The sequence below is a fragment of the Conger conger genome, chromosome 4 (genome assembly GCF_963514075.1).
Source record: "Conger conger chromosome 4, fConCon1.1, whole genome shotgun sequence".
In the NCBI taxonomy this organism is placed as follows: Eukaryota; Metazoa; Chordata; class Actinopteri; order Anguilliformes; family Congridae; genus Conger; species Conger conger.
The window spans coordinates 47103700-47131196 of NC_083763.1; the positions used below are offsets into that span (position 1 = coordinate 47103700).

General features: G+C 43.1%; 1 protein-coding gene across 1 annotated transcript; it reads left to right on the forward strand.

Annotated features, from left to right (window-relative positions):
• The first annotated feature begins 5612 nt into the window (after positions 1-5612).
• On the forward strand, positions 5613-26643 carry nfx1 (nuclear transcription factor, X-box binding 1). Its single transcript, XM_061239570.1, has 24 exons — positions 5613-5879; positions 6431-7423; positions 7959-8120; positions 8591-8668; positions 9401-9506; positions 10396-10467; positions 10678-10817; positions 12727-12826; positions 13495-13712; positions 14341-14438; positions 14653-14683; positions 14799-14881; positions 16847-16955; positions 17703-17822; positions 18714-18793; positions 19175-19405; positions 19746-19819; positions 22074-22175; positions 22434-22475; positions 22722-22817; positions 22946-23012; positions 24850-24995; positions 26262-26366; positions 26498-26643. The coding sequence occupies exons 1-24, from the start codon at positions 5858-5860 to the stop codon at positions 26571-26573; spliced, it is 3351 nt and encodes a 1116-aa protein (XP_061095554.1). The 5' UTR covers positions 5613-5857; the 3' UTR covers positions 26574-26643.
• The last annotated feature ends 854 nt before the right edge of the window (positions 26644-27497 follow it).

Consider the following 27497-nt stretch of genomic DNA (forward strand, 5'->3'; position numbering starts at 1 on the left):
TCACTCTCCCTCTCTCACCCACCCACCGTGAATCACGGGGACAAACAAGGAAGAACTCTGCGCATGCTTCATATCACAAACAATATAGTCAGTCAAAGAGAGACGCCCCGTGTTGAAATAAATGCATATCCTATACAAATTGAGACCAACCTTTAAATTAACGGTTCACTGGAAACGAATGAGATCTATAGCCAATGTTTCAGGGAATTGGGCAGTATGAACAATATGAACACTCGCATCCTCCTAATAGAACTTGCTAATGGGCGATGTTATAATATGCCACAGATAACCTAGCACTATGACCAGGCGATAAGTTGTCTATAGCATGTCAGTAGCGTACATGGCCTGTTTTTAACTTGCTATTCATACACGTTAAATTAACGCCACACTGCATTATAAATTCAAGTGAATGCTGCTATAGGTGTCTTTCCATCGCGTAAATGTCCAAGGCTTTACAGTTATTGTTTGCTTTAAAATAAAGAAAAGCTAGGATAGGCCTACCAATTTTATTTCGAACAGGCTAAAGCTACATCTCTATAAATCGACGTATTCTTCCGCTTCATCCCGTGCTTAAAAGGAGTGATGATGAGTTTTGTGCTTGTGGGTAAGGCTTCGCGTTGCAAGTGCGCAACCTACAGGCGTAATATTATATGCAGTCTGAAAGTATAAAATGTTTTCCAATATCAAAAAAATGAAATTCGCACTTTCACCAAATTTTACCAAAATACTTAGTCTAACTCATAAATTGCTCTATAAGTCATTTATAGATCCTTCATACCCGCGCTTCATAAAATAAAATGATCTTACCGGTTCCATAAAGAGCCTCACAGCAAGGAGGTCCTGGGTTCGAATCCCCGTCGGCCGGGGCCTCTCTGTGCGGAGTTTGCATGTTCTCCCCGTGTCTGCGTGGGTTTCCTCCGGGTACTCCAGTTTCCTCCCACAGTCCAAAGACATGCACGTTAGGCTGATTGGAGAGTCTAAATTGCCCGTAGGTATGAGTGTGTGAGTGAATGGTGTGTGTGCCCTGCGATAGACTGGCGACCTGTCCAGGGTGTATTCCTGCCTTTCGCCCAATGTATGCTGGGATAGGCTCCAGCCACCCTGCGACCCTGATCAGGATAAGCGGGTTCAGATAATGGATGGATGGATGGGTTCCATAAAGAATCTTTTGAGGAAAAACTTGACAAGCTTGAAGATGAGGATCTCATGACTTGGTCACCCTAAAATAACCTACATGAAATAAATCACATGAGACATTTTACGCTCATTTACATTACAGGAAAAGTAGACTCTCTCATTCGTAAGAAATAGAATGCCTGTCGTAGCTTTTAATAAAAAGGCAACAAGTAGTCGACTACTAATTAACATTAGCGCATAGGCCTACTATAGCATGCTCATCCGATTATTGGCTATTTAAATCTATTACGAAGTAGCCATAAGGCTACATGGTTCAGAACACGGGTGGTGGAACACAATATAACGTTTTTTTGTCCTCATGTGACCAATCAATAGGCTAATGACAACATACCATTAATTTATTTAAAAAATAAATAAATAAAATAGGCGACATTAAAAGCGCAATAGTAGCCTATAACACAACAGGATGACACGCATATCCTATCAATGGGTAAATTTAGACAGGCATGAGAAAATTAATATAGACATTCAAACTGCCACGCCTCAATAACTTACCGAGAATGCTGCGATGTCAGTTCCAACCCACACTTTATACAATACACAAAAATTCAATGTTGATGCAATATCGAATGAGTCCTCATATTCACTTCATTTTGCATGTATTCCTTAATCCTACGAGAGTACAGAGGAATCGCGTTACTTTAGCATACTTCCAAAGTGGTTGCAGACTCGTATAAAGGACAAGCCCCTATTATTCTCCTGTATGTCCTGTGAATAGATCAGCAGCGAGACAGTGACAGAAAGGGAAACCGGCCATGTGAGTAAGAAAAAAGACAGTAACAATGGTCAGGATCTAGAACTGCACGGGTACTGAGGAAATCCCAAGGAGTTGGTAAGTCCAGAAACAGGAAACCTGAGATCTGGGTAAACAGTAACACTGTGGTCTAATGTGTTATGTCCTCGACCTTATCTGGCATCCCCTTAATCTTCTCAATTAATGTAAAAAATGAAGCGGACACAATAAGTTAGTTATATATGCTTATGTCCTTTCCTTGTTTTGTCACATTCCACTGCCACTGAAGTTTATAATTTCATTCATAGCCAAGTGAAGATACACTTTGTCCGTATAAGCTTTGTCAGACGCATCGGTCAAAGTACAGAATGCTTATTGGCTCTTACTGAACTAGCGATGCTAGAATTAGAGTTGGTGTGCGGGAGATCTTAATTACTATCTTTGAATAACATAGGCTGTTGGCTATTTTATTGTGACATACGTTCTAGCGAAATGGTGCATTGATATTTAAGTATCACTGTAGTATTCACCACACACAGACAGAGGAAGAGAGAGACAGAGAGGCGCTGGACTTTGTCAGGACATAGTCACACTGCAGGTCTGAGCTGTGTCCACAATGAGAAACAAACACCAGACCTGGAAACAAGCCTGTTCTGTCAAATAAACAAGGTATGGCTGTCATAAGCAGAGTAACACAATTTCACCCATCACTGCAGCCAGAATGAATGGGTCTCTATCAAACTACATGCTGCCAAATGTATCCTGAAATGAAGTGATTCAGCCATCCTGTACCACCTGAAATTACAAAATCGTACAGAAAAAAGTATGATCTACAAAAATGCCCAGTCCCAATGTATTGTGTGCCTGTATGATACTGGTTGACACCTTTGAATTGTTTGCCTTTACATTGAAACACACAACAAAGACTTTACCAAAGGGCACCAAGGTTTTTGAGATACTGTCGCAGTGTTCTTTGTTTCCCCCAAAATGTTCTTGTTTGTTATGTGCTGCACACATCCTTTCAGAAGAATGCAATATTCATTTATGATTAATGGGGTGATTTGTGATGCAAATATTGGGTTGCCTTCTGGATGAGGACCACAGTAATTATAAAAATGTGTGTAATTAGAAGAGTGTCATATGGGATAATAATTGCAGATGAGTCCAACTAACAGATCTCCAATCATTTCATAGCAAATTCAATCCACTTTCAATTTAACTGTGTTCATTGCTTGCTTTGATTGAGTTCTGAAGGATTTAGGATTGTTTTAATTTTTTATCATTACTCAATTTAGAGTTTCCCTGCTTGTATGAACCCTCTCCTCATCTCGTTGCTTTGTTCTTATTCCAAAATAGTCTATAAAACTGTCAAGAAAGCCCCACTGAAGAATTTTCATCATCACTCCTTACATTCCAAAATCTTTTCTGGTAGTGTAGCAATTTTAAATACCCTGTTATTTAACCAAGCACAAATTATTTTATTTCACAGCATGTCCTTGTCTGCGCTTAATTTAGAAGCTTCTTTGGGTGTAACCGTTCACTCAAGTTCAGTTTCCTTTTGCCAGCAGCACTGGGGCAGAAAACAGGACAATGAAACATAATAAGCACTTGATGGGGGTACAGCAATGGAAGTAAACTTAGCAAGGCAGAGGGAGCTGGCCAGCTGGAGGAGATTAGACACATTAAGATTCTTGTTTTTTTTATTGCATTTATTTAGGAATGAAAACATCAGGAAAGCCACATTCAGCAGAAGAGAAATACAAGCTGGAAACACGACAGAGTAACTCTTGCGTCCTCTGAAGTCCGTTGGCAGTCACTACCATTCAAAACAATCTTGATTGTATTCTGAAAGGGGATTCTTACAACAACATTAATGTTTATCTTTATATCTCACAGTGGCATAATTGGATGATGCTTGATCATAATTCACAATTGTTCTGCAATATAGTCTGATGAAACTGCTGAAATGAAACTGGAGAGGCAACAAAGTGTGCCACCCCAAAGCAGCTATAGGAAATGGCAGGACAACTAAATTAAAGACATGCACATGCATGCAAAACATTTACAGTTTTCTTTCTTCGCTAAGCACTGGGCCAGCCAATGACAGATCGTGTTTTGTTTAAATAATGAGATGTACAATTATAGCTGGCATAAGTACCTTGTCAGAATTGATTTTGATCAGATGATTATGCTTTTAAATAGTCCGTGAAATTTTAGATCTGCATTCTTGGCCAGAGCTGTAAGGTATTGCACTCTTACTCAAAATGACCCCCTAGCTCTTCCTCTTTTATCTTCTTAGACCGCTCTGTAGCATTTGACATGGTTGACCACCACCTCCTGCTGTTTTTCTTAACTAACTAGGGCAGGGGTCGGCAGCCCTGGTCCTAGAGAGCCGCAGGGTGTGCTGGCTTACATTGTCACTCAGCACTTAATCGATCAATGAATGGAGTTGATTCCACGGTTAACTCACCTCACCTGGTTTCTTGGGTCTGAATCGGTTGCTGATTTTAAGGTGAAAACAAAAACACGCCCTGTGGCTCTCCAGGACCAGGGTTGGCGACCCCAGAACTAGGGGATCAGTGGCAAAGCTCTACCTTGATGGTCGCTCCATTCAGGTTACATGGGGTCGAAGGTTTGAGACATCATCTACAGGTTTCCTCCAGGGGTCGACTCTTAGTCCTCTTTTCTTCTCACTTTATAACAATTCTGTCGGTTTTTTCATCCTCACCCATTGTCTTACCACTGCTATGCTGATGATCCACAAAGTCAATCATTATTATTATTACTACTATTATTGGCATTTGGCAGACGCTCTTATCCAGATTAGACTAAGCAGGAGACAATCCCCCCTGGAGCAATGCAGGGTTAAGGGCCTTGCTCAAGGGCCCAACGGCTGTGTGGATCTTATTGTGGCTACACTGGGAATCGAACCGCCGACCTTGTGGGTCCCAGTCATGTACCTTAACCACTACACTACACTACAGGCCGCCACAATCAAATGGCAAACCATTGCCTGAAACTCAACTTGGCTGAAATTGAGATTCTATACTTCCAAACCAAGTCCTCCCCCCTGCAGGGCAGCCTGTGGCGTGGTGGTTAAGGTACATGACTGGGACCTGCAAGGTCGGAGGTTCGATCCCCGGTGTAGCCACAATAAGATCCGAACAGCCGTTGGGCCCATGAGCAAGGCTGGATTTAACCCAGATCTAGTGATCAATATTCTGATGTTTATTTAGACTACAGATGCTGGGCCATGGGGTGAGGGGCTACATTGGATTCCTAGACATGTTGGGGGTGAGGAAGTGTGATTTTATGGTAAGTCCGGCAGAGCTGAATATCAGAGTAAAATCAAAGAGAGAATTCTCAAGGCATGAGAAGGTCAAGTACAGTTAAACTAACAAGATTAAGATTGGGGCACTGTCAGCTAAAATGTTTCAAGATGTTAAGGAAACGCCCAGGTGGGCATTGTGAGTGTGGCATGCCTGAGAAAATTGAGAAAAAGATTACTTGATGTTTAGACATCAAGTAAGAATCAAGAGTTACTTATTTTTGCTTTGAGACAAAAAGAATCAGAAACCAATTAAAATGAAACTTGTAGATTAGAACTACTGTAAAATTAATGTTGATCCAGCAGAGGGCAGTAATACGCTTCAATGCGTGAACTAGTCCAGCAATCGTACAAGAAGAAGAAGAATTTCTTTTCTTTTTTCTGTCTTCCATAGTGGTATCAATAAAGTTGTGTCTCGACACGGGTTTTGGGGAAAATAGGACAGGAAGTTAACATTTGGGGTAAATATTAGTGTCAGTTCTTGTTTTCGAATATAAAGGGAACCTTTCATCTGAAAATTATTTTTTGAAGAATAAACTGCGTTGAAGAACCGAGAACAGCGTCACATCGTCTGTGTAGCTAGCTAGCTAGCTAGCTGCATGGCCGAAGCCCCAAGTACAGGTAGGAAATAACTCCTAGCTAGCTAGCTAGCTAGCTGAATAACTTCCGCAAAACGCGTAATTTAGCTACTCCATAAACAAATTGTTTATTACTTATCCACATTCTGTCCAGCTAGTGCAGAATGCTGGCTAGCCATCTGCCTAACTACTGTGATCATGGCAAAAGTTGGAGTCAACACTTAACGTTTGCTATGTGGTTGTTTATGTGGCGTAGTCGTGAATGTATTCATAACGTCGTTCATTTATTTCATATTTCATAATTCGTATTGCTGAAATAATGAATGCTCGTATACATATTTGCATAACGTTATATCATGTGAAAACTAAATGATGTTTCCCTGTAACATTAGCCACTCGTATAATTATCGATATCTCCGTGACATTATAAATTCCATAGCGCTGGCATATTTTGATCTTTAGAGTAATAGATCATCATTATGTTGTCTATTAGTTTAATACAGTGGCATGTTATGTTATATATAGTTATCACCGTAATGTAGGCACGTTTAAAAACAATTTTAGTGCGTTAATAAAATGTGAACCTTGTTGCAGGCGTGTTGGAACTGAATCCGGATTCCGCCGAGTTTGTTCCTCGTGACAGGCACAACCAGCACCAGCCCAGAAGAGGTAGGCCCAGGCCAGACCCCAACTGGAGACGGAGTGACCACCATGCTTCCAATCAACAGCAGCCACATCTTTCCGCCAATGAACCACCCCGATATCAGGAGCACTACGGGGGCCCAAGAAATCATAATTCTCTCCACAGTCAAGAAGATGGAGTCAGAGGAAAGGGAAGAGGACGAGGAAGACCGAGTGGTAGTGGCAGATTGTCGGGGGGACATAGCTTCCAAAACCAAAGATGGCAGAGGCCTGGTAATGGCAGGGATTTCCAGGTTGAAAGCCCCCCTACCCCTTTAGGTGGTTACCGGGCAGAGACCCCTCCAACTGACAGATCTGGCATAGATGGTCCAAGCTGGCGGAGAGAGAGCAGGAGGGACACTGATGACGGGTCGACTCGGGAGGACCGCCGTGACGATCCCCCCAAGAAACCCAGGAGGTTCGCTCAAGAGCCCAGGAGAGGTGGAGAGGGGAAGGCTACAAGAGGGCCAGCCCGCAACGAAACCCAAGATGGCCGCATCGCCGACGGAGACTGGGACGACGACCCCAGGGCCGCGGCGGTGACAGCTCGGGCGGAACCAGGAGCGAGAAACAGAGGGGGATGGAAGACAGGGGGCAGGAACCCTCGCTTTGACCCCAGGAAGAAGGCCCCGCCGCCCAGGGAGTGGCAGGGTGGGAGGCACGACTCGCCTCGTGAGGGTTCAGAGGCGGACGTGAATGCGGAAGTCTCCGCCCACTGCTCTGCGCTCCCCGCTGATGCGGCAGGATTAGGTGGGGGGCGGGAGTCCAGCTGGAGGAGCGGGAGGGGTCAGGGGAGGCGAACGCCGCTGCAGCAGGACCAGGGGCAGAGGAGGCCGCCGAATTCGGAGCAAAGGAGGGGTCAGAGTAAGAAGGTGGAGGTGCCCAAAAGCAAAGAGACACAGACGGGTATGTCGAGGACACTTGCTGTGTCATTTATTGCTTTTGCCTAGCAGTTCCCTGCTGATTTGTTAAATGGCCTATTTTTTCAAGGAAACCGCTACCAAGTGTGATCCATTTTTTCTGTTAACTATTGGTCAACGTGCTGACTAAGAGTGCTGTGTAAATCACTTTCAAATGGAACACTAGTATGGAAGCATATCTGTGCCAAAATTAAAATGCAAATCGACACTTGCATTTAGTTTTCATTCCATGTGCGTAAAAAATCATGTCATAATTCAAATGAAAATGTGAAAATCCCCTCCATTATCCGTGGCAAAAATCAAATAATTCATTTTCATGTTTTAGTGGCATTGCTTCCATGTGCATTATCATTTTCACATAGTCTCACAAAAACACACCAAAATTCGAATTGATAATGCTTGTTTGCTCAGTAAAGTGTAGAAAGGTATTTGAATCCAAGACAACTGCGTATTTGAGCCCAGCCTGTTGGTTTGTCTCCATCTTGGCTCCCCGCCTCCCTGGCTTCTGGCTTCTCCTGCAGGTTGCCTGATCGAGCAGCTGTCTGAGGAGAAGTACGAGTGCATGGTGTGCTGTGACATCATCCGGCTCATGGCCCCAGTCTGGAGCTGCCTGAGCTGCTTCCACGTCTTCCACCTCAACTGCATCAAGAAGTGGGCCCGCTCCCCGGCCTCACAGGCAGAGGGTATGCGCCCATCCCACGTCACATCCCCCACAAAAGACCCGCGTCACATCCCCCACAAATGACTTGTCACGTCCCCCACAAATGACCCGCGTCACATCCCCCTCAAATGACCCGCGTCACATCCCCCACAAATGACCCACGTCACATCCCCCACAAATGACCCGCGTCACATCCCCCACAAATGACCCGCGTCACATCCCCCACAAATGACCCACGTCACATCCCCCACAAATGACTCCATTGTCACATGACCCAGCACTTAACCCTATTTAAACTGTTTTCAGCCAATCTGATGACACTCATTTTGAGGAGCAACTTGAGCTATCATTATTTTTACATTATTTGTCTCATTTAGAGGTTCCCCTGGATCAGATGTTTAGACGTATTTTGTCAAAGTGGGTCTCTGTTCAGAGCCCTTATTCTGATGAGAATTGATGAATTTAACCGTTGTGAAATGATTGTTTTCACAGATGGGAATGAAGGATGGAGGTGTCCTGCCTGTCAGAATGTTGCCTCTCGCCCACCTAACTCCTACGTGTGCTTCTGTGGTACGTTAGCGCTTCTTTTAGAATGTTGCTCTTCTATAACTAATCCAGTGGGTTGTACCCTCTTCAGAATATTTTTGGCAGAAACTGATATGCAGGATGACTTGGCAGTTTTTATAATTGCATAATAGCCTACAAAGCCCCACCTTTGACCTCCTGGTTACAGTTACAGTTACAGTTTGACCTCCTGGCTGCTTGACATGCTTGTATTAGAGGTGTATGGACAGCCTTCAAATAAGTTGGTTTTATAGCCTCAAAGCTCGCTTGCTATTTTTTATTGCTACTTGCTATTCCTCTTGCACTTCTGTGTGCTCAGATCATTATAATTCAAGTACGCATTTTAGTTTTTTGTATATTTTCCTGAAGTAATTTCAAAGGGTGAAAGAAATTTAATATGACGTTCCTGCCCCATTGGCAAGACCTCATCAACAATGTACATAATACCTGTTTTTATATCTGAATGGAATGCCATTAAAGATATTCAGAGATTACCAACATCTCCTGCTAGCAGCAGTTTTATAGCATAATAAAAGTATAAATGGTGCACTGCAATCTCTGGCAGATGCATTGATCGTATGTATAACTTTTTTGCATTTTATGGAAATACAGAGTACGTTTTGCAGTGCCAACACTCCGCTTATTCAACTCTGAATGGCACATATAGGGGATCCCATATCCCTTTCAGTTTGGATCACTTGCGTTGGATGATATATTATTAATATTATTAATGCTCAGGGAAAGTGACCAACCCAGAGTGGCGGCGGAACGAGATCCCGCACAGCTGTGGAGAAATGTGCGGGAAGAAGAGGAGTGGAGTCGACTGCAACCACCCCTGCAACATGTGAGCCTGCAACCCAGTCATACACAAGCACACACATTATTCACGTATTCATGCTCACAAACGCAGTCACGCTCATGAACAAGGACCTGTCTAATCACAGACAGCCACCTGTCCAATTACTTTTGGTCCCCTAAAATGGGGGAACTGTCTATAAAAAGGATCTAGTTCCTACACGGATCACCCAATAGACCAGACCGGCAACACATCACCGCCATAGCCACGCCCCTTTTCTGGCGGATAAACATAACGGGAATGGGATATTTTACCTAAATTAGTTATATCGAATAAGTAGAATGTGCTGAAGTGATTTACTGTAATGTCAGTGTACTGCCGGACGTGGCGCAGGTATCAAACAAAGCTCTCGTTCTCAAAAACTACTCATCGTAAAAATTTAGTATGGAAATGCTCAAAATACTCATAGAATGACAAAAACATTGGATTTTGTTGTCAAAAGTTATAGCTAATTTAGGTAAAATATCCTATTCCCGCAATGTTATTCTTACCCCCGAGAAGTACCTCAAAGTACCCGGATTTGCTGGTCTGGTCTATGTGGTTGTAAATACCATAAAATCTAATCAATCAAACTCCCTCTTTCATTTCAAATCCAATGTGCTGGAGTACTGAGCTGAAATTGTACCACAGTCCAAATACTTAAGGACCTCACTGTACATGCACACACACACACACACACACACACACACACACACACAAACACTCTGCAACCTGAGCCTAAGGCAGCGTACAATATCAACTGGCATTGCGAACAACTTCAAAATGTCCGGTGCAGCGTAATTGCATTTCAACACTGCATGTGTGTACAGCAAGTGGTTCAGTTACAGTGTGGCTCATCTGTGATTTGTTTCTTTGCGTCTGTGTTCCCCTGCTGCAGTTTGTGTCATCCTGGACCGTGTCCCCAGTGTCCCGCCTTTGTCAACAAAGCCTGCGTTTGTGGGAGAACAAAGTAAGTAACAGTAACAGCCTCATGCGGGTGTTTTTTGAAGGCCCGGTTCTGAACACTATTTTGGTCTCGGAAATGTCATGATTTTTAAGAATCGCATTCATATTGGGGGAAAAGGTTTCCAACTAGTAGCTGTCAGGGAAAAAGGGTATGAAAAAAAAAAGTCACTTCCTTTTCCCCCTTGTGGCCCCACTCCCTCCTCTCCCTTTCCAGCCAACCGGTGCGCTGCGGCCAGTCGGCCTCCATCAGCTGCGGGGCGGTGTGTGGTGCCACGCTCAACTGCGGGGAACACAGCTGCGCTGAGGTCTGCCATGGCGCCCAGTGCCAGCCCTGCCCGCTGCTCACCATGCAAGGTGAGAAGGCTTCGTCAGCCACCGCGTAACACAACGACCTGTCACTGACCGCTGTAGGGCTGAGTGATAACTGGGTGATAAGATGGCCTCTTGGCAGCAAGGCGATCATGTGATGCGCTTTTGACCTGGGTCAAAAACTTGATTGTTTTGGATTCAAACAGTGAAGCCTATGAGATACTCTTTAAAAAGTACAGTAGTCTTGCTCATTTGCACCAGAGAAGTTGAATTGAGCACAGACATGTTTGAGTCCAAAACAATTGTGTATTTGACCCAGGTCTGCTTTTGTCAAGCACGTAGACGCTGCAAGACCTTGCTGCTGTCTTATGAACACCCAATACATAACAGTGGTGGTGTTTTTTTTCTCAAGAAGCATTTCATATGGAGTTTGTATGTTTACCACCGCGTTAGGTATAATTATAGAACAAAAAGAATGGTGGTGATGATCATTATTGCATTCAATAATTATTGTTGTGGTACATCACCCAGCCCTAGATGGCGCTGTGTCAGTTGACACTAACTCTAGTATAACTTAAATTTCAACAAAATTGAGAAAAGTTTTCTACCAGATGATGATGTAGTTGTCTGCCAGACTTGAAACTGTTTTATCTTGACCTTTGATATTTTACATTTTCATATTGTTGCCTAGGCCTGTATTTATTTATTGTTTCTCTGTAGTCTCACTTGTTGTTTTCATTTTGCTCTAAAGTTCTTCATGAAATGAGAAAATACTCAGTACTTTTCATTTGTCAAGTATTTAATTCAGGCGGCACGGATGGTGCAGTGGGTAGCACTGCACCACAGCAAGGAGGTCCTGGGGTCGAATCCCCGTCGGCCGGGGCCTCTCTGTGCGGAGTTTGCATGTTCTCCCCGTGTCTGCGTGGGTTTCCTCCGGGTACTCCGGTTTCCTCCCACAGTCCAAAGACATGCATGTTAGGCTGATTGGAGAGTCTAAATTGCCCGTAGGTATGAGTGTGTGAGTGAATGGTGTGTGTGCCCTGTGATGGACTGGCGACCCATCCAGGGTGTATTCCTGCCTTTCGCCCAATGTATGCTGGGATAGGCTCCAGCCCCCCTGTGACCCTGTTCAGGATAAGCGGGTTCAGATAATGGATGGAAGTATTTAATTCACATAAGAGTATACAAAAATAGGCTTTACCATGTGGTCATTTTATATAGACTATTTATTTCTTGAATTGCCAAAAACATGCTATATCGTTATATATATATAACGAACATCACGACATGGCTCAGGCAGTAAGAGCAGTCGTCTGGCAGTCGGAGGGTTGCCGGTTCGATCCCCCGCACGGGCTGTGTCGAAGTGTCCCTGAGCAAGACACCTAACCCCCAAATGCTCCTGACGAGCTGGTCGGTGCCTTGCATGGCAGCCAATCGCCGTCGGTGTGTGACTGTGTGTATGAATGGGTGAATGAGAAGCATCAATTGTACAGCGCTTTGGATAAAGGCGCTATATAAATGCAAAACATTTACCATTTACCATTAATATATTGCCCAGCCCTAGCATGCAGTTTTGCAGTTGCTCCTTTCTTTGTGTCTCTTTGACTCAACTACCTCTGTTCTACTTTTGAGGACAAGGTCCACTTAAAGGGACAGTCCCTGAAGCAACCAATCTTATGATAAGCTGACACTCAGGGCTAGATTTACTAAAGGATTGGGGCTACGTATGGGCAGTCATTACCAGACCTGGATCAAATTCATGAAGGCATGGTTTGCACTTTTTGAGAGTATTTCACAGGATCCAATAGACCAGGCAAGCTCAATAAAGGGTAGAAATGTATTTGAATCCAAAACAGTCAATGTCTGCCTTGCTCAAATAATGATTGGCTTGCGGAATCGGTTCAGTCTTGCTGAGACCTTACAGTAACTGCCGCCTCTCTGTTCCTGACTCCAGTGTGTTACTGCGGAGTGCAGTCACGGAAGGTGCCGTGCGGAACGGATCGGGATAAGTCTGACGGGGCTGGGTACTTCTCCTGTCAGAAGCTCTGTGGAAAGTAAGAACCCCACTGGAATGGAATGAAACCCAGTTGGTTTTACTTGTCACTCGATAAGCTAGTTTGTGATGTTCTGCTTTATTGAATCGCCCGCTCAGGCCATGATGAGCAGAAGTAGGGCCTTGTGCTTGAGAAATGGAAAGGTGGAGTGGTGTAATCAGGGAATGGTCGTGCTTAATTGGTAGCAATTATAGAAAGAGCTGCTGTGATAACTGGTAACTGTTAGGCTGGGGTAGAGGGTAGCCTTGTTTAGCAATTTGTTTTTTTGTTTTTTTCTGCTAATCTTAGCTACCGCAAACCTTCAGGTAGATGGCTTATTTTAGACCATCAAGTGAACTAAATAAAAAATAAAAAAGATGGTCTTATGGGTAAGCTCTGCAATAACAAAAAATACTTTTCAGTGCCCTTAAAGATATTCAGAGATGATCAACATCTCCTGCTGTTTATATAGCATAATAAAATAAGTTCAAAATGTTTTCATAACATTGGGAATGTTGCCTACTGCAGCTTTAATTATGCTCCATGTTAAGCGCAAGTTTTTCAGAGCAAGGTTTACAACAGCAAACAGGAGCCAGACACCAAACCGCTAACCGCTCAGGCACTGATTTAGTGTGCGGTTGACGTCCGTGAAGATTCATTACGGTACTGCGACTCTCTCCCCCCCTCAGACAGCTGGACTGCGGGAACCACCGCTGCCAGCAGCCCTGCCACCCCGGACCGTGCCCGTCCTGCCCCCGGTTGCCCAGGCAAGTGCGCAGTTGCCCCTGTGGCCAGACGCCTCTCTCCAAACTGCTGGAGCTGGGCTACTCCGAGAGGCGCGGCTGCACAGATCCCATCCCCTCCTGCGGGAAGACCTGCGGGAGGCCCCTGCCCTGTGGGTCTGACGGTGAGGGCCAGAGAGAGCAGGGGGCGCTATGCAACACCAGAGGCCAGTTAATACAGAGCTGTAGCACCACCACTGGTTTCCCATTAGCCTCTACAGCTAGTGCTTCTGGAAAGAGAGGTAGTTAATACTGAGCTGTGGCACCACTTCTGGTTTCCCATTAGCCTCTACAGCTAGTGCCTCTGGAAAGAGAGGTAGTTAATACTGAACTCTTTTATCTCACCGGGTTTATCAGGAGTTTATCAATGGTATCGTTCGTGCTTCTAGAAAGAGTGGTAGTTAATACCGAGCTCTTGCACCACAGCAGGTTTCTCAATAGGCTCAATCCCTATTGCTTCTGGAAAGAGAGGTTGGTAAGGGTATTACTGTTAAGGTGTTAGTCCTGAAGGTTGATTGTTGGTGTGGTATCACTGTATAATTTGTGTGAGTAGGATATATGAGGAAATAAATGTGACGATGGGTGAAGCTGAACAAATGAACATTTGCAGTTGCGAGAATAGATGGTCCCAACCACGTTCAAGGTTGGCCATCTGTGACTACGACCAGTTTTACCTGATATTGTTTGTTTGGATGAGGACCACAGTGCGAGCAAGGAAAATATTCTAATGCCAACCGGCTCGCCCTCTCGCAGACACCATCCACACTTGTGAGAACATGTGCCATGAAGGTCGCTGTGGACCCTGCTCTCTCACCTCCACCATCAAGTGCAGATGTGGCTTCAAAACTAAAGTAAGTCTGAAAGCACTTATCAGTACAGTCTATGGATGTTGCTGTAGAAATTGTTTATTAATATAATGCGTTAGCTTCGGTGACGGTTGACCTTTAGTCTTCAAGCAAATGTCATTGCTTCAGTGCCTCAGGGTCCGTTTCTCAACGTTAGTGCTGTCTTGCCGAGAGTCGAGATGTCATTCAGCATTTTAACTCAACTTCCTTTCACTTGTAGGAAGTTTCCTGCACATCAATACAGAATGAAGGTATGCTTTATGGGCAGATAATATAGAGTGAAGTTTGTGTTAGTGTAATTTTATTTTTAGTCTCTTTTTCACTTTTCACTTTCCATTTTTCTTTTTCTCCCACACTGGCCCTCAGGTGAGCTTGTATTTACCTGCGAGAGGCGCTGCAGCAAGAAGAGGTCTTGTGGCCGACACAAGTGTAATGAACTCTGCTGTGTGGTGAGTATGAGTTTATTTTGACCAAATGCCTTCAATTCGAATACTGGCATGAAAAAGCCATTTGGCGGTTTCTCGATGGACAAATCACCAATTTCTTTCACCAACTACTGCCACCCAGTGGAAGTCATGGTATTGCAACTATCATACAACTATAAAATATGGTGACTCCTTGTAAGCCCTATTGTCTGTGAATTTTGAAATTAATTGTATATACAGTGCATCCGGAAAGTATTCACAGCGCTTCAGTTTTCCCACATTTTGTTATATTACAGCCTCATTCCAAAATGGAATAAATTCATTTTTTTCCTCAAAATTATACACACAACACCCCATAATGACAACATGAAAAAAATGGGGGGTTTTTTTTGAAATTTTTGCAAATTTATTAAAAATAAAAAACTAAGAAATCACATGTACAGAAGTATTCACAGCCTTTGCTCAATACTTTGTTGATGCACCTTTGGCAGCAATTACAGTCTTTTTGAATATGATGCCACAAGCTTGGCACACCTATCTTTGGGCAGTTTCGCCCATTCCTCTATGCAGCACCTCTCAAGCTCTATCAGGTTGGATGGGGAGTGTCGGTGCACAGCCATTTTCAGATCTCTCCAGAGATGTTCAATCGGATTCAAGTCTGGGCTCTGGCTGGGCCACTCAAGGACATTCACAGAGTTGTCCTGAAACCACTCCTTTGATCTCTTGGCTGTGTGCTTAGGGTCGTTGTCCTGCTGAAAGATGAACCGTCTCCCCAGTCTGAGGTCAAGAGCGCTCTGGACCAGGTTTTCATCCAGGATGTCTCTGTACATTGCTGCATTCATCTTTCCCTCAATCCTGACTAGTCTCCCAGTTCCTGCCGCTTAAAAACATCCCCACAGCATGATGCTGCCACCACCATGCTTCACTGTAGGGATAGTATTGGCCAGGTAATGAGCGGTGCCTGGTTTTCTCAGAACATGACGCCTGGCATTCACGCCAAAGAGTTCAATCTTTGTCTCATCAGACCAGAGAATTTAGTTTCTCATGGTCTGAGAGTCCTTCAGGTGCCTTTGGGCAAACTCCAGGCGTGCTGCCATGTGCCTTTTACTAAGGAGTGGCTTCCGTCTGGCCACTCTACCATACAGGCCTGATTGGTGGATTGCTGCAGAGATGGTTGTCCTTCTGGAAGGCTCTCCTCTCTCCACAGAGGAACGCTGGAGCTCTGACAGAGTGACCATCGGGTTCTTGGGCACCTCCCTGACTAAGGCCCTTCTTCCCCGATTGCTCAGTTTAGACGGGCGGCCAGCTCTAGGAAGAGTCCTGGTGGTTCCGAACTTCTTCCATTTACGGATGTTGGAGGCCACTGTGCTAATTGGGACCTTCAAAGCAGCAGAAATTTTGCTGTACCCTTCCCCAGATTTGTGCCTCGAGGCAATCCTGTATTAGAGGTCTACAGACAATTCCTTTGACTTCATGCTTGGTTTGTGCACTGTCAACTGTGGGACCTTATATAGACAGGTGTTTGCCTTTCCAAATCATGTCCAATCAACTGAATTTACCACAGGTGGACTCCAATTAAGCTGTAGAAATCTCAAGAAATATCAAGGTTGATCAGTGGAAACAGGATGCACCTGAGCTCAATTTTGAGCTTCATGGCAAAGGCTGTGAACTTCCATGTGATTTCTTAGTTTTTTTTATTTTTAATAAATTTGCAAAAATCTCAACTTTTTTCACGTTGTTATTATGGGGTATTGTGTGTAGAATGTGGAGGAAAAAAATGAATTTAATCAATTTTGGAATAAGGCTGTAACATAACAAAATGTGGAAAAAGTGAAGCGCTGTGAATACTTTCCGGATGAACTGTAAATAAGGCTTGAGCAGGCCTACCTATCACCTCTCTGCGTCTCTCTGTTGAAAATCAACATGGCTTCAGGAATCAGCATAACGCTTCACTCCCTGCTGTTTGAACACATTATATTTGTCTCTCAGGATAAAGAGCACCGCTGCTCCCTCATCTGCAGTTATAAGCTCAACTGTGGCTTACACCGCTGCCAGGACCCCTGTCACCGTGGCAACTGCCAGCCCTGCTGGCAAAGCAGTGAGTACCAGGGTGCTTGCCAGCGGTCTTGGATTCATGCAAATGTGGACCCTCGTAATAATCTGGCACACATAGATCTGACACACGTTTTTAACGATTTACTGGAGAATCGCATTTTGGCCATCTTTCGAGCCTGACAGAGTAGGTCTCATAATTATGCCATTGAAGTGTATTCATTTGTAATCACTGGACTCCTTGTAATGCAACTGGTGATGTGAGATTAAGGCTGTGAAAGTGACATTGCCATTTGAACTTTTGAACGCAGAGGGGGCTCTGTTGCATCTTATATGTAGTTAAGAGTTCATTTCTTCTGTTGTGGGCCAGGGCCTTTCTGTTATGGGCAGTCTTGCTAGCTTAGCCAACCACATTTCTTTTATGTTGTTAAACTGCAGGCCACTGTAGACAGTGTATTCCCTGCCAAGTACTGGCTAATAAGCATAGCAGCTCTTAAGTGAGGTTGGTGTAGCCACATTAGTCAAATCTCATCCCTATCAACCACTGGCCTCTCAATGCCAATCACTGACCACGTTATGTGTGCTCCCAGTCAAAGAGTAGCCCTCATTGCATATCGAATTCACATTCACCAGCGTGCAAACGCCATGGAAATAAACCTTGAAGCAGAATGACAAACAATTTCATAGATGACTTATGCAGTGGAATTGTATCCACACGAAACTCTGAAAATATGCTTGTTTGGTAACTCTGAATGCCATAATGTTATGAAGCAAGTGTGCCTGCTTCTCGTAGGCTTCGATGAGCTGACGTGCCACTGTGGAGAAACGATCATGTACCCACCCATACCGTGCGGCACCAAACCACCCGAGTGCAAGAACCTCTGCACCCGGAGACACGAGTGCGATCACCCAGGTACAGTCAGAGCTAGCTGCCCCCACGTTCCACTGGCTAGCGAGTCCCAATTCACACAGGTTGAATTCCTTAATTACATTTACCAGCAAAGACTATTGACTATTAACACAACAGGAGTCTGGTGAAAGCAACTTTATAACTGGTTGTTAGACTTAAAAGGATGATTTAGGGGCCGATCACACCAAACACGATTTATCGGCTTGAAAACGTGAGGAGTTTTTGCTAAATGTTTTGATCTCAAATGGAAACAAAAAGCAAACAATAGAGTGAAATGCTCCAGTATTTTGAGTTAATCTAGCATAGTAGAGTTGTGCTAAATCTAGGACAAAACATGCTATCAGTACAACATAGCATTGACTCACTCTCTGTATGGTTTAAAATAGTCAATGTAGTCACTTGTTCAGTCTGTAAAAGGGGTGTCTGGTCTTCTCAGAAAAAGGGTGGTGTAGGTTCAGTTCTTTCTTTAGTCCAGATGCCAAATTCTGCTTATGGAGGTATTGGTTGAAGACATTGATTTTACAGAGATTGGGAGTCTCAGTGCTGGGCTCAAACAGGGGTGTCCAATCGTGCCATGGAGGGCCGAGAGAGGTTCATTCCAACCAATCACTACACCAGCTGATTTTACCAATTAGATTTTACCTCCTATCTGGTTGAAGGTGTGTTAATTAGTGAAATCAGCTGGTGAAGTGATCGGTTGGAATGACTCAGCTAACTCTCGGCCCTCCGTGGCACACGTTTGGGCTAAAACAAAAACCTGCGCTCACAGCAGCCTTTTCCGGATAAGACACCCCCCTGGGTCTGTGCGATCAGAGAAATCAGTCTGATAGCTGATGAGTCATAATGATGCCAGTGAGTCTTCCTTTTTCATGGTGCTCTGCCTCTACCTTTCAGTTTTTCACAACTGCCACAGTGACGAGAAGTGCCCTCCGTGTACCTACCTCACCCAGAAATGGTGCATGGGGAACCACGAGGTGAATATAAAAAATAAAATAAAAAGATTTAAAAAATAAAAATAAAAAGATGAAGTCCAATGATATTTGACTTTGCTATTCACTAAACCTTTATTTTACAGTCCGTTAATTATCTACTACTTGTGTAAATACACAGCTACTTGTGTATTATTATTATTATTATTATTATTATTATTAGTTCAGCACTTTAATTCAGCACTAGTAAGTCAGTAAGTGCCATGTGCAAGTACTATATAAATAAGTTTTACATGAATCTAAAATCAAAATAGTTACTTTAAGTGAATGTTATTCACCCAGTACTAGGTAATTAACTAGTGATATATAAAATAAAGCGTTTCCAAAAGTTGGGAGTGACCCCCGAGTTCTCCTCCTGTCCCCTAGCGAAGGAGCAACATCCCCTGCCACCTGGCGGACATCTCCTGTGGCCTGCCCTGCAACGGGCTTCTCCCGTGCAGCATGCACCGCTGCCCCCGCATCTGCCACCGCGGGGACTGCCTCTCTGAGGGCGGCTGCAGGCAGCCGTGCGCCTCTCCCCGCCCGGAGTGTGGGCACCCCTGCGGGGCCCCCTGCCACCAGGGCTCCCCCTGCCCGCGAGTCACCTGCACAACCAAGGTGACGGAATGGGCCGGGTTACCTGTATTTCTGCCCTCGATGGCACCCTGGGGGGCAGACAGTCATGTCAGAAGGGTAGTCTCAATCAATGGTGTGAAAATATTATTATTAGAATATTTAAAAGTGGTCTGTATGTTTTCATTAAAACTCGAGGTATACCCCGAAGGTATATGACCAATATCCTTACTTTATATCGGTGCTAAGGATCCCAACATCATATTTACCATAGAATGGAATGGTAGAGATGTGCACGATATCAGCTGTAATTTGTGTTATTGGTGGTCTGCTTTTCAGCGCTAGTCCTGTAAGGGATTTTGACAGGTTTGTGTGCTCGCCACAGGTGGCGTTGCAGTGCGACTGCGGCCGCAGGAAGGAGACTGTCGTCTGTGCTGAGGCCGCCAGCTCATACCAGAGGTTAGCAATGATATTTTCACTTGCACCTGCTTTAAAGGATAACCGGTAATTTTCCTTTTCTTCCCCAGTTATCCTTTCTGTTAGCATAGCTAGATTTAAGTACGGGAGGGAGAAAACAGAACGCGTCTTCCATATACGCTTTTGTATAGTTCCATCATAATTTTACTTTACAGTTTACAGACAGGACCTGCTTAAAAATGTCATGTTTGGCTTTGCTTGGTTCTGAGATGAACGGACATTTATGCTTTAGCAATGATGTTTACAAAATTACTCAAAATGCTGAATAACCGACATGATGGCAAGAAATTCAAATCCCTATGCGAACACCACTTGTTGGAAAGGCAAAGCTGCATGGGATTCTCACTCTTTGTTGTATTCAACTGAAAATGACAGGCAATTTGAAGCTAATTTCCCTCAGCAGGTTTTCAGTTTTACTGTTATGAATTGTTTTTATGAATTTTGAAATGTGGTCATGCTTTGAGTGAAGCTGGTGTTAAACTACCCAGAAATTGTCACTGAATTGAAATCCCTGAATTTGGATTTACAGTGGGAGCAATAATTATTTGATCCCTTGCTGATTTTGTAGGTTTTCCCACTTACAAAGAATGGAACTGTGTAGAATTTTAATCATAGGTACATTTTGACATTGAGAGACAGAATATCACAAAATAATCCACAATAACAACATCATATACATTCTTTTCATATTTTCACATGAAATAAGTATTTGATCCATAGAACAATAGGACTTAATACTTGGTGGAGAAATCTTTGTTGGCAAGCACAGAGGTCAGACGTTTGTTGTAGTTTTTCACCAGGTTTGCACCAGGTTTGCACAGATCTTGGGAGGGATTTTGGTCTACTCCTCTTTGCAGATCCTCTCCAAATCCTTAAGGTTCCGAGGCTGTCGCTTCAGCTCCCTCCACAGATTTTCGATGGGATTTAGGTCTGAAGACTGGCTAGGCAACTCCAGGACCTTAATATGCTTCCTTTTGAGCCACTCCTTTGTTGCCTTGGCCGTATGTTTTGAGTCATTGTCATGTTGGAAGACCCATCCACAACCCATTTTCAGTGCTCTCACTGAGGGAAGGAGGTTGTCGCCCAAAATTTCCTGGTACATGGCCCCATTCATCCTCCCCTCGATATAGTCGTCCTGTCCCCATAGCTGAGAAACACCCCCAAAGCATAAGGTTTCCACCTCCATGCTTCACAGTGGGGATGGTGTTCTTGGGGTTGTACGCAGCATTTCTCTTCCTCCAAACACGGCGAGTCCAGTTGATTCCAAATAGCTCTATTTTGGTCTCATCTGACCACATCACCTTCTCCCAAGCCTCCTCTGGGTCATCCAGGTGTTCTTTGGCAAACTTCAGATGGGCCTGTACATGTGCCTTCTTCAGCAGAGGAACCTTGCACGCGCAGCAGGATTTTAATCCTTCACGGTGTAGTGTGTTACTGATGGTTCTCTTCGTGACTGTGGTCCCAACTGCCTTCAGGTGATTAACAAGCTCCTCCTGTGTAGTACTGGGCTGATCCCTGACCTTTCTCATGATCATTGATATCCCACGAGGCGAGATCTTGCGTGGAGCCCCAGACCGAGGGAGGTTGGTGGTGACTTTGTGTTTCTTCCATTTTCTAATAATTGCTCCAACAGTTGTTAACTTCTCACCAAGCTGCTTAATTATTTTCTTGTAGCCCATCCCACCCTTCTGCAGGTCTACAATTTTGTCCCTGATGTCCTTAGACAGCTCCTTTGTCTTGGCCGTGGTGGAAATGTTGGAATCTGATTGATTGTGTGGACAGGTGTCTTTTATACAGCTACATAACGATGTAACAAGTTGACACAGGTGTTTTGGGTAATGAGTTGAGATTAGGAGTGCTTCTTAATGGAAAACGAACTGGTCTGTGGGAGCCAGAATTATTGCTGATTGGTAGGGGATCAAATACTTTTTTAATGCAAAAATAGGATTATAAATTTATTAAATTTATGATGTTTTTATTGTGGATTATTTTGTGATATTCTGTCTCTCAATGTTAAAATGTACCTATGATTAAACTTCTACACAGTTCCATTCTTTGTAAGTGGGCAAACCTACAAAATCAGCAAGGGATCAAACAATTATTACTGTAAATTCCCAAACTATCAGTCATTTGGGTTACAAACAAAAAGACTGTTTTAAAAGTGACAATGGAACTTGTTGTGTTTGTGTTAAATTAATAAGCCAATTGCGATCTCACTTTTGCCTGGGTTCTACAGGATTACTGCCATCGCCATGGCAAGCAAGTTGTCAGACTTGCAGTTGTGTGATTCTGTGGACATTGGTCAGCTCATCACCAAGAAGGAGCTAAAACATACCAGGTAACCTGGGCCCTGAACATTTTCCAGAACCTTTCAGGAGTCATAGGCATGCGGTTACCATTGATGCATTTAACCTTTTAAGGTGTAAGATCACATAGGTGATTTGAATGTACTTAACATCCTATTGCTATCTTAAGGATTTCTACTGATCCTTGAAACCAACTGAACAAGGGGAAATAAAAAAACATTCCAAAAGCCTACTCTTGAAAGGGTTCATTAATTATCTTAATTATTTTCCATATTTCCACACACTTTTAGGTTGGACTGCGACCAGGAGTGTGCGGTCCTGGAGAGAAACAGGTGAGTGAACGCTTTACTGAGCTTGTCTGGTGTATTGGAACCCCCGCCTTGTGGTCCTCTTGCGTGGGTCTATTGCACCAGGCAATATCAATCGAGCACAGAGAAGTATTTTAATTCAAAACAATTACGTATTTCACCCAGCTTAGAGTGGCCATCTTAGTTTTTCCACGGAGAAAGATCATCCCTGCAGTCAGCTCTGTCACGTTTTAGTATTATTTTGTTTGTATGACTCTTCTGTTCTTCTAGGCAATTGGCAGAGGCCTTGCAAATCGACCAGTCTGCAGACCCCTTCAGTGTCCGCTCCTCCTCCAAGTACAGCGATAGTCTCAAGGAAGATGCCAGGTTTTCCAGCCTTTACTCATATTTAAGTAAAAATCCAATAATGGAAACAAAAAGTGAGTGAGGGGCTATGCTGATGGGATGATGCAACTGACATTGGGCACTATGTGGTTTTATTTTATTCTATGCAGAAAAGAACTTAAATTTGTTAGTGAGGTGGAAGAGGAAATTAAGAACTTGGTGGAACTTGCAAACAAGGTAAGAGACATGATAGCTTTCTATTTTCTATGATGGATCCACATCCATCTTGGGTGTCTGATGCACTCCATTGAGTAACGTGTTTCTCATTTTATCTGTAGTGAGCACCATAATTAATTGAATAGAAACACATTTTTTGTTATTTTGGTTCTGAACACTAGCACTGAGTTTGAAAGGATACAATGACAATGAGGTTGAAGTGCAGATGTTCAGCTTTAATTTGAGGGTATTTTCATTCATTTTGAATATAGAATGAAGAAGTAATCTTTCATATTTGATCCCAAATTCCTTCCATGCATGAGTGCTTGAAGTCTGCAACACATAGACATCACCAGACGCTGAGTATCTTCCCTGGTGATGTTCTGCCAGGCCTTTACTGCAGCCATCTTCAGTTCCTGCTTGTTGATCTGTTGGAGTGTTCTTCATCATAGAGAGTATTCTCCGGTCATCCACTATAGCGCTCTTCCTCGATCTACCGGGTCTTTTGACATAATTGAGTTCACCAGTTGTTGTTTTTTTTTCCTTCTGTTAATAATGAACCAAACTGTTCACTTGGGCATGCTCAGGCTCTTTGCGATGTTCCTGATTGATTTTCATTTCTGAGCCTTATGATGACCAGCTTAATTTGTATCAACAATGCTGTCTTCATCATGTTGTCACACCCCAATAACAGTCTCCGAAGGCAATTGCAAACTCTAGAATCAAGAATCAACAGCTCTCTTCTGTCAACACAAATGAATACACCTGCCTAAAAAACATGTTTGTGAAGCCAGTTCAACAAATACTTTGTACGTAGGGGGACCATGTACAAAAGGTGCTGTCATTTCTAAATGGTTCAACCGATATGGATGGATATACCCTCAAATTAAAGCTGTCAGTCTATCATTTTAATTGTCATTGTCTCCTCCTCTCAAACTCAGTGTGCTGGAGCTCAGAATCAAAATAACAAAAAAAAATGACATTGAATTATGGTGCTACTATTTAACTCCAGTCAAGAGGTTGATGTTGATGTGTCAATTACTGCATGGACAGAGAAAGTAACGTCCTGGAAACTCCTCTAATCTAGCAAATTGTAGACGTGAGGGATTATAGATTCTACAATGACGGTCCTGGAGTAGGTTTTCCTACTCTTTCTTTATTGAGGTTTTTACCAGAATTCAGCATAGGTTCCTCCCAGGAGAAACCATCTTTCCCTCAACAGCGAGTTGTCGTCCTATTTTCAACCGGTTGTCACTTGAGGATCACCACTCCCCTATCCATGCAGTTTGTGCCGCTTGCCTACAGGCAAGACAATGCACACGTTTGGTTCACTTACAGTGCCTTTTAAGGACTATTAGACTACTTCTGGTTATATTCATTTAATGTTATTACAACGTTAGCTAGCTGGCTAGTTTGCTTTTATAAGGTGATGTCATCAATAACATTCGCTAGCTAGTTTGCTTTCATAAGGACACTATAAGTTGTCCTTTTATCTTAACTTGGCTAGCTAGCTAGCAATAATTATCATTGGATAAGTCAGCGTCCTTACCTTAGCTATCGATCGTTGATGTACTAAGTTGGGTAGCTTGTGAAAATTCTGTCTTTGTGTCAAAAGTGGGAGCACTTTATATTTCTCATTACCATGCCCAGACAGTTTGGGTGAACTTTTATGGTAGGAAATTCAGGCTTAGACAAATATGTTTTAAAATGCATTTAAATGTCTGAATAATAAAAAAATTATGCACATTTGTTTTGTTGTTGCCTAAAGACAACTGGCAAGTGTGAAATTCAACCACCATGTTACTCCTTTAATGCACATTACATGCAATGCAATCATCTGCATTGAATTCCTTTTCAGGGGAAACAGACGAAGAGAAGCCATTGTTTCCCACCTATGAACAGAGAGCACCGTAAGATCATACACGAGCTGGCTGAGGTGTACGGCATAGAAAGCGTGAGCTACGACAGTGAGCCCAAGCGCAATGTGGTGATTACTGCTGTAAGGTGAGTCTGGGGGTAGCCACATGCCCACTCACAGGGGAGACCTGGGCATGCTTGCTTGTGCCTTTCCAGCATCTTTTTTTTGCATTAAAAGTAAGAGAGCCTAAATTGCCACAACAACACAGATGTCAGATGCAGCTAATATTTCTTTCTTCTCTTTGTCATTAAACCCCATGAATATTTTGTCTAAAATTGGATTCCAGTAGTAAATGTTTGTCCTTCATTTAACCTGCATCGAAGTTCAGCCATGAATCCTCACAGTTTTCACTTGATGGTCTGGAAGGCCATGGATGTGGTGGCCTGACTGATGGATATCAGTGAGGCATTTCAACCCTAGCCTGGTTTTCAGCAGCGTGGTAGGCTTCAAAGGCAAGCAAAATGGACTAAGAGCCTGGGCATTCTTCTCTGTAGTACTTGTCATTTAATGAAGGGAATGTGCTTCACATTCATTGAATTATCCTTTTTTGAACTGAACCTATTGTATCTTTCATTTTTGAAATGAAGAAACGGCCAATAAATTTATATATATATATATATATATATATATATAATTTTTTTATAATTTAATTTTTTTAACTTATTACTGGGTTACCAGTAAATGGTAATTGCATAAACTACTAGCTCATGCTATAGCAGTATGTCATGCTTCATAAACCAATGATTCATGTCAACAGATCTTTCAGCTGACATTTGTACATGATTGCCCAATAGCCATCAAGTCAACAGTTTGGTAAAGTGATGTGTCTGCATTATCTAAGTTGTTCCATGAGACTCCCTATGCCCAGTCTTGGAGCCACTGTAATGATGTAATGACTTCTCAAATATTAGCTTAGCGAGCATCATTAGTGATGATCTTGACTAGTCTATGGTGTCTTAATTATACTGTCAAATATCAAAGAAGATTCGCTACCTGTAGTAATCAAGCTTACAGTATCTAGTCTTGCCAGGGTAAATGCTGTGTGCCACTGTAGATGGGGGTATAGCTACAGTTAGAAAGCCTGCCTGCAATGCAGCAGTCTAATCAGCATTCATGTTCGCTGAAATTCAGCACAAATATTTCCATTTACAGTGGAGTTCAAGCTGGGAAGAAAAGCTACCTGTATAGCTTGCTGTATGCCACATGGTCTGCTTCACCAGGTTATTTGAATTCATAAACTACCAATGATGATGGTCTCTTAATTCATATGCAGGGATTGAAGCTCAATCCTGCCAGTTCTATACCGTAGTTACGGTCAATGGGATTCTTCCTCTTATTTTGTGTCCTAACAGAGGGAAAGCAGCCTGTCCCAACTTGACTCTGACTGCTGTCATTGAGAGGGAGACAGCAGGGAGAGCTCCACCACCTATCGCCCACATCAAACAACACAGCAGCAAGTAAGTCCTCATTTCCCTTCCTTCTAGATTTTTGGGCATAACTGGCATTTTATGATCTCTAGGCAAATCTGTGTTAGCTTGCTTGAAGTAAAGTACCTGAAATGTGAACATTTTCCTACTTTTGTTACCAGGAATGACTGTGGGAGCAACTGGCTGAAGGCAGTCAAAGAGGAGCCTACCATTGACTACTTTGATGTCCAGGATTGATCTTGGCCATGAACATGAAAGCTGTTAATCCAGTGCATCAACATCAAATAAAACTAGAGAATGTTTGCCATCGTTGTCCTGTGGTAATTGCTGTAATTTCTGCAATATTAAGTTACATTTCTCAATTAATAACTCTCATTTGTGCAGTCTGATCAAAATTCCATTGTTTTTCGACATTGCCGTCCAGAATCTGATTCCTGTAAATTCTATCCATTTAAATGTAAAAACATTTTTGAGTTTCAGGTATTCTATATTATGACTATTTCAATTATCTAGAGCAGGGCTGCACAACAGTCCAGGAGGGCTGGTCTGCGACCTGGTTTTTGTGCCAACCAATTACCTGTGCCAACCGTACAATCTTTAAGATACACTTGCCGTCTGCAGCTGTAGCTGGTCCATGTACAAAACGTCAGCTCAAGACATTATTTAGCTAATGAAATAATTAAGAGCAGAAGTTGGCACAAAATGTTGATCTCAAATGCTTTAAAATGGCAACAAGAACCCAAACACACGGAAGAAAACGAGCAACTACTGTTAAAACGGATCGAAGAATAGTCAGAATGGTAAATATTCAACCATTCATCAGCTCCAGAAAGATGATCTACAATGACCTGTAAGTGTTGTTACAGTCAGAAGACATTTGATTGAAGCTAAGCTATCAGCAAGCAGCCCCCATAAAGCACCATTGTTTAAAAAATGGCGTGCAGAATCGGTTAGAATTTGCCAAGGAACCAAAGAGAAATGGCATAACATTCTGTGGACTGATGAGAGTAAAATTGGTATTTTCAAAAAAATGTATTTTTTTGTATCAGTATGTATGACATTTGCCTTACCATCTAGGAATACAATGACAATAATATCGCATAATATAAAGACACTTTAAAAATGCTATGAAGAATTTAACCTTTGTCAGAAAAGAGGCAT

Coding starts and splice junctions, on each gene's coding strand:
- nfx1 (XM_061239570.1), top strand. CDS start 5,858: ATGGCCGAAGCCCCAAGTACAG. Junction 5,880..6,430: donor GGCCGAAGCCCCAAGTACAG/GTAGGAAATAAC, acceptor ACCTTGTTGCAG/GCGTGTTGGAACTGAATCCG. Junction 19,406..19,745: donor GAGTCACCTGCACAACCAAG/GTGACGGAATGG, acceptor TGCTCGCCACAG/GTGGCGTTGCAGTGCGACTG.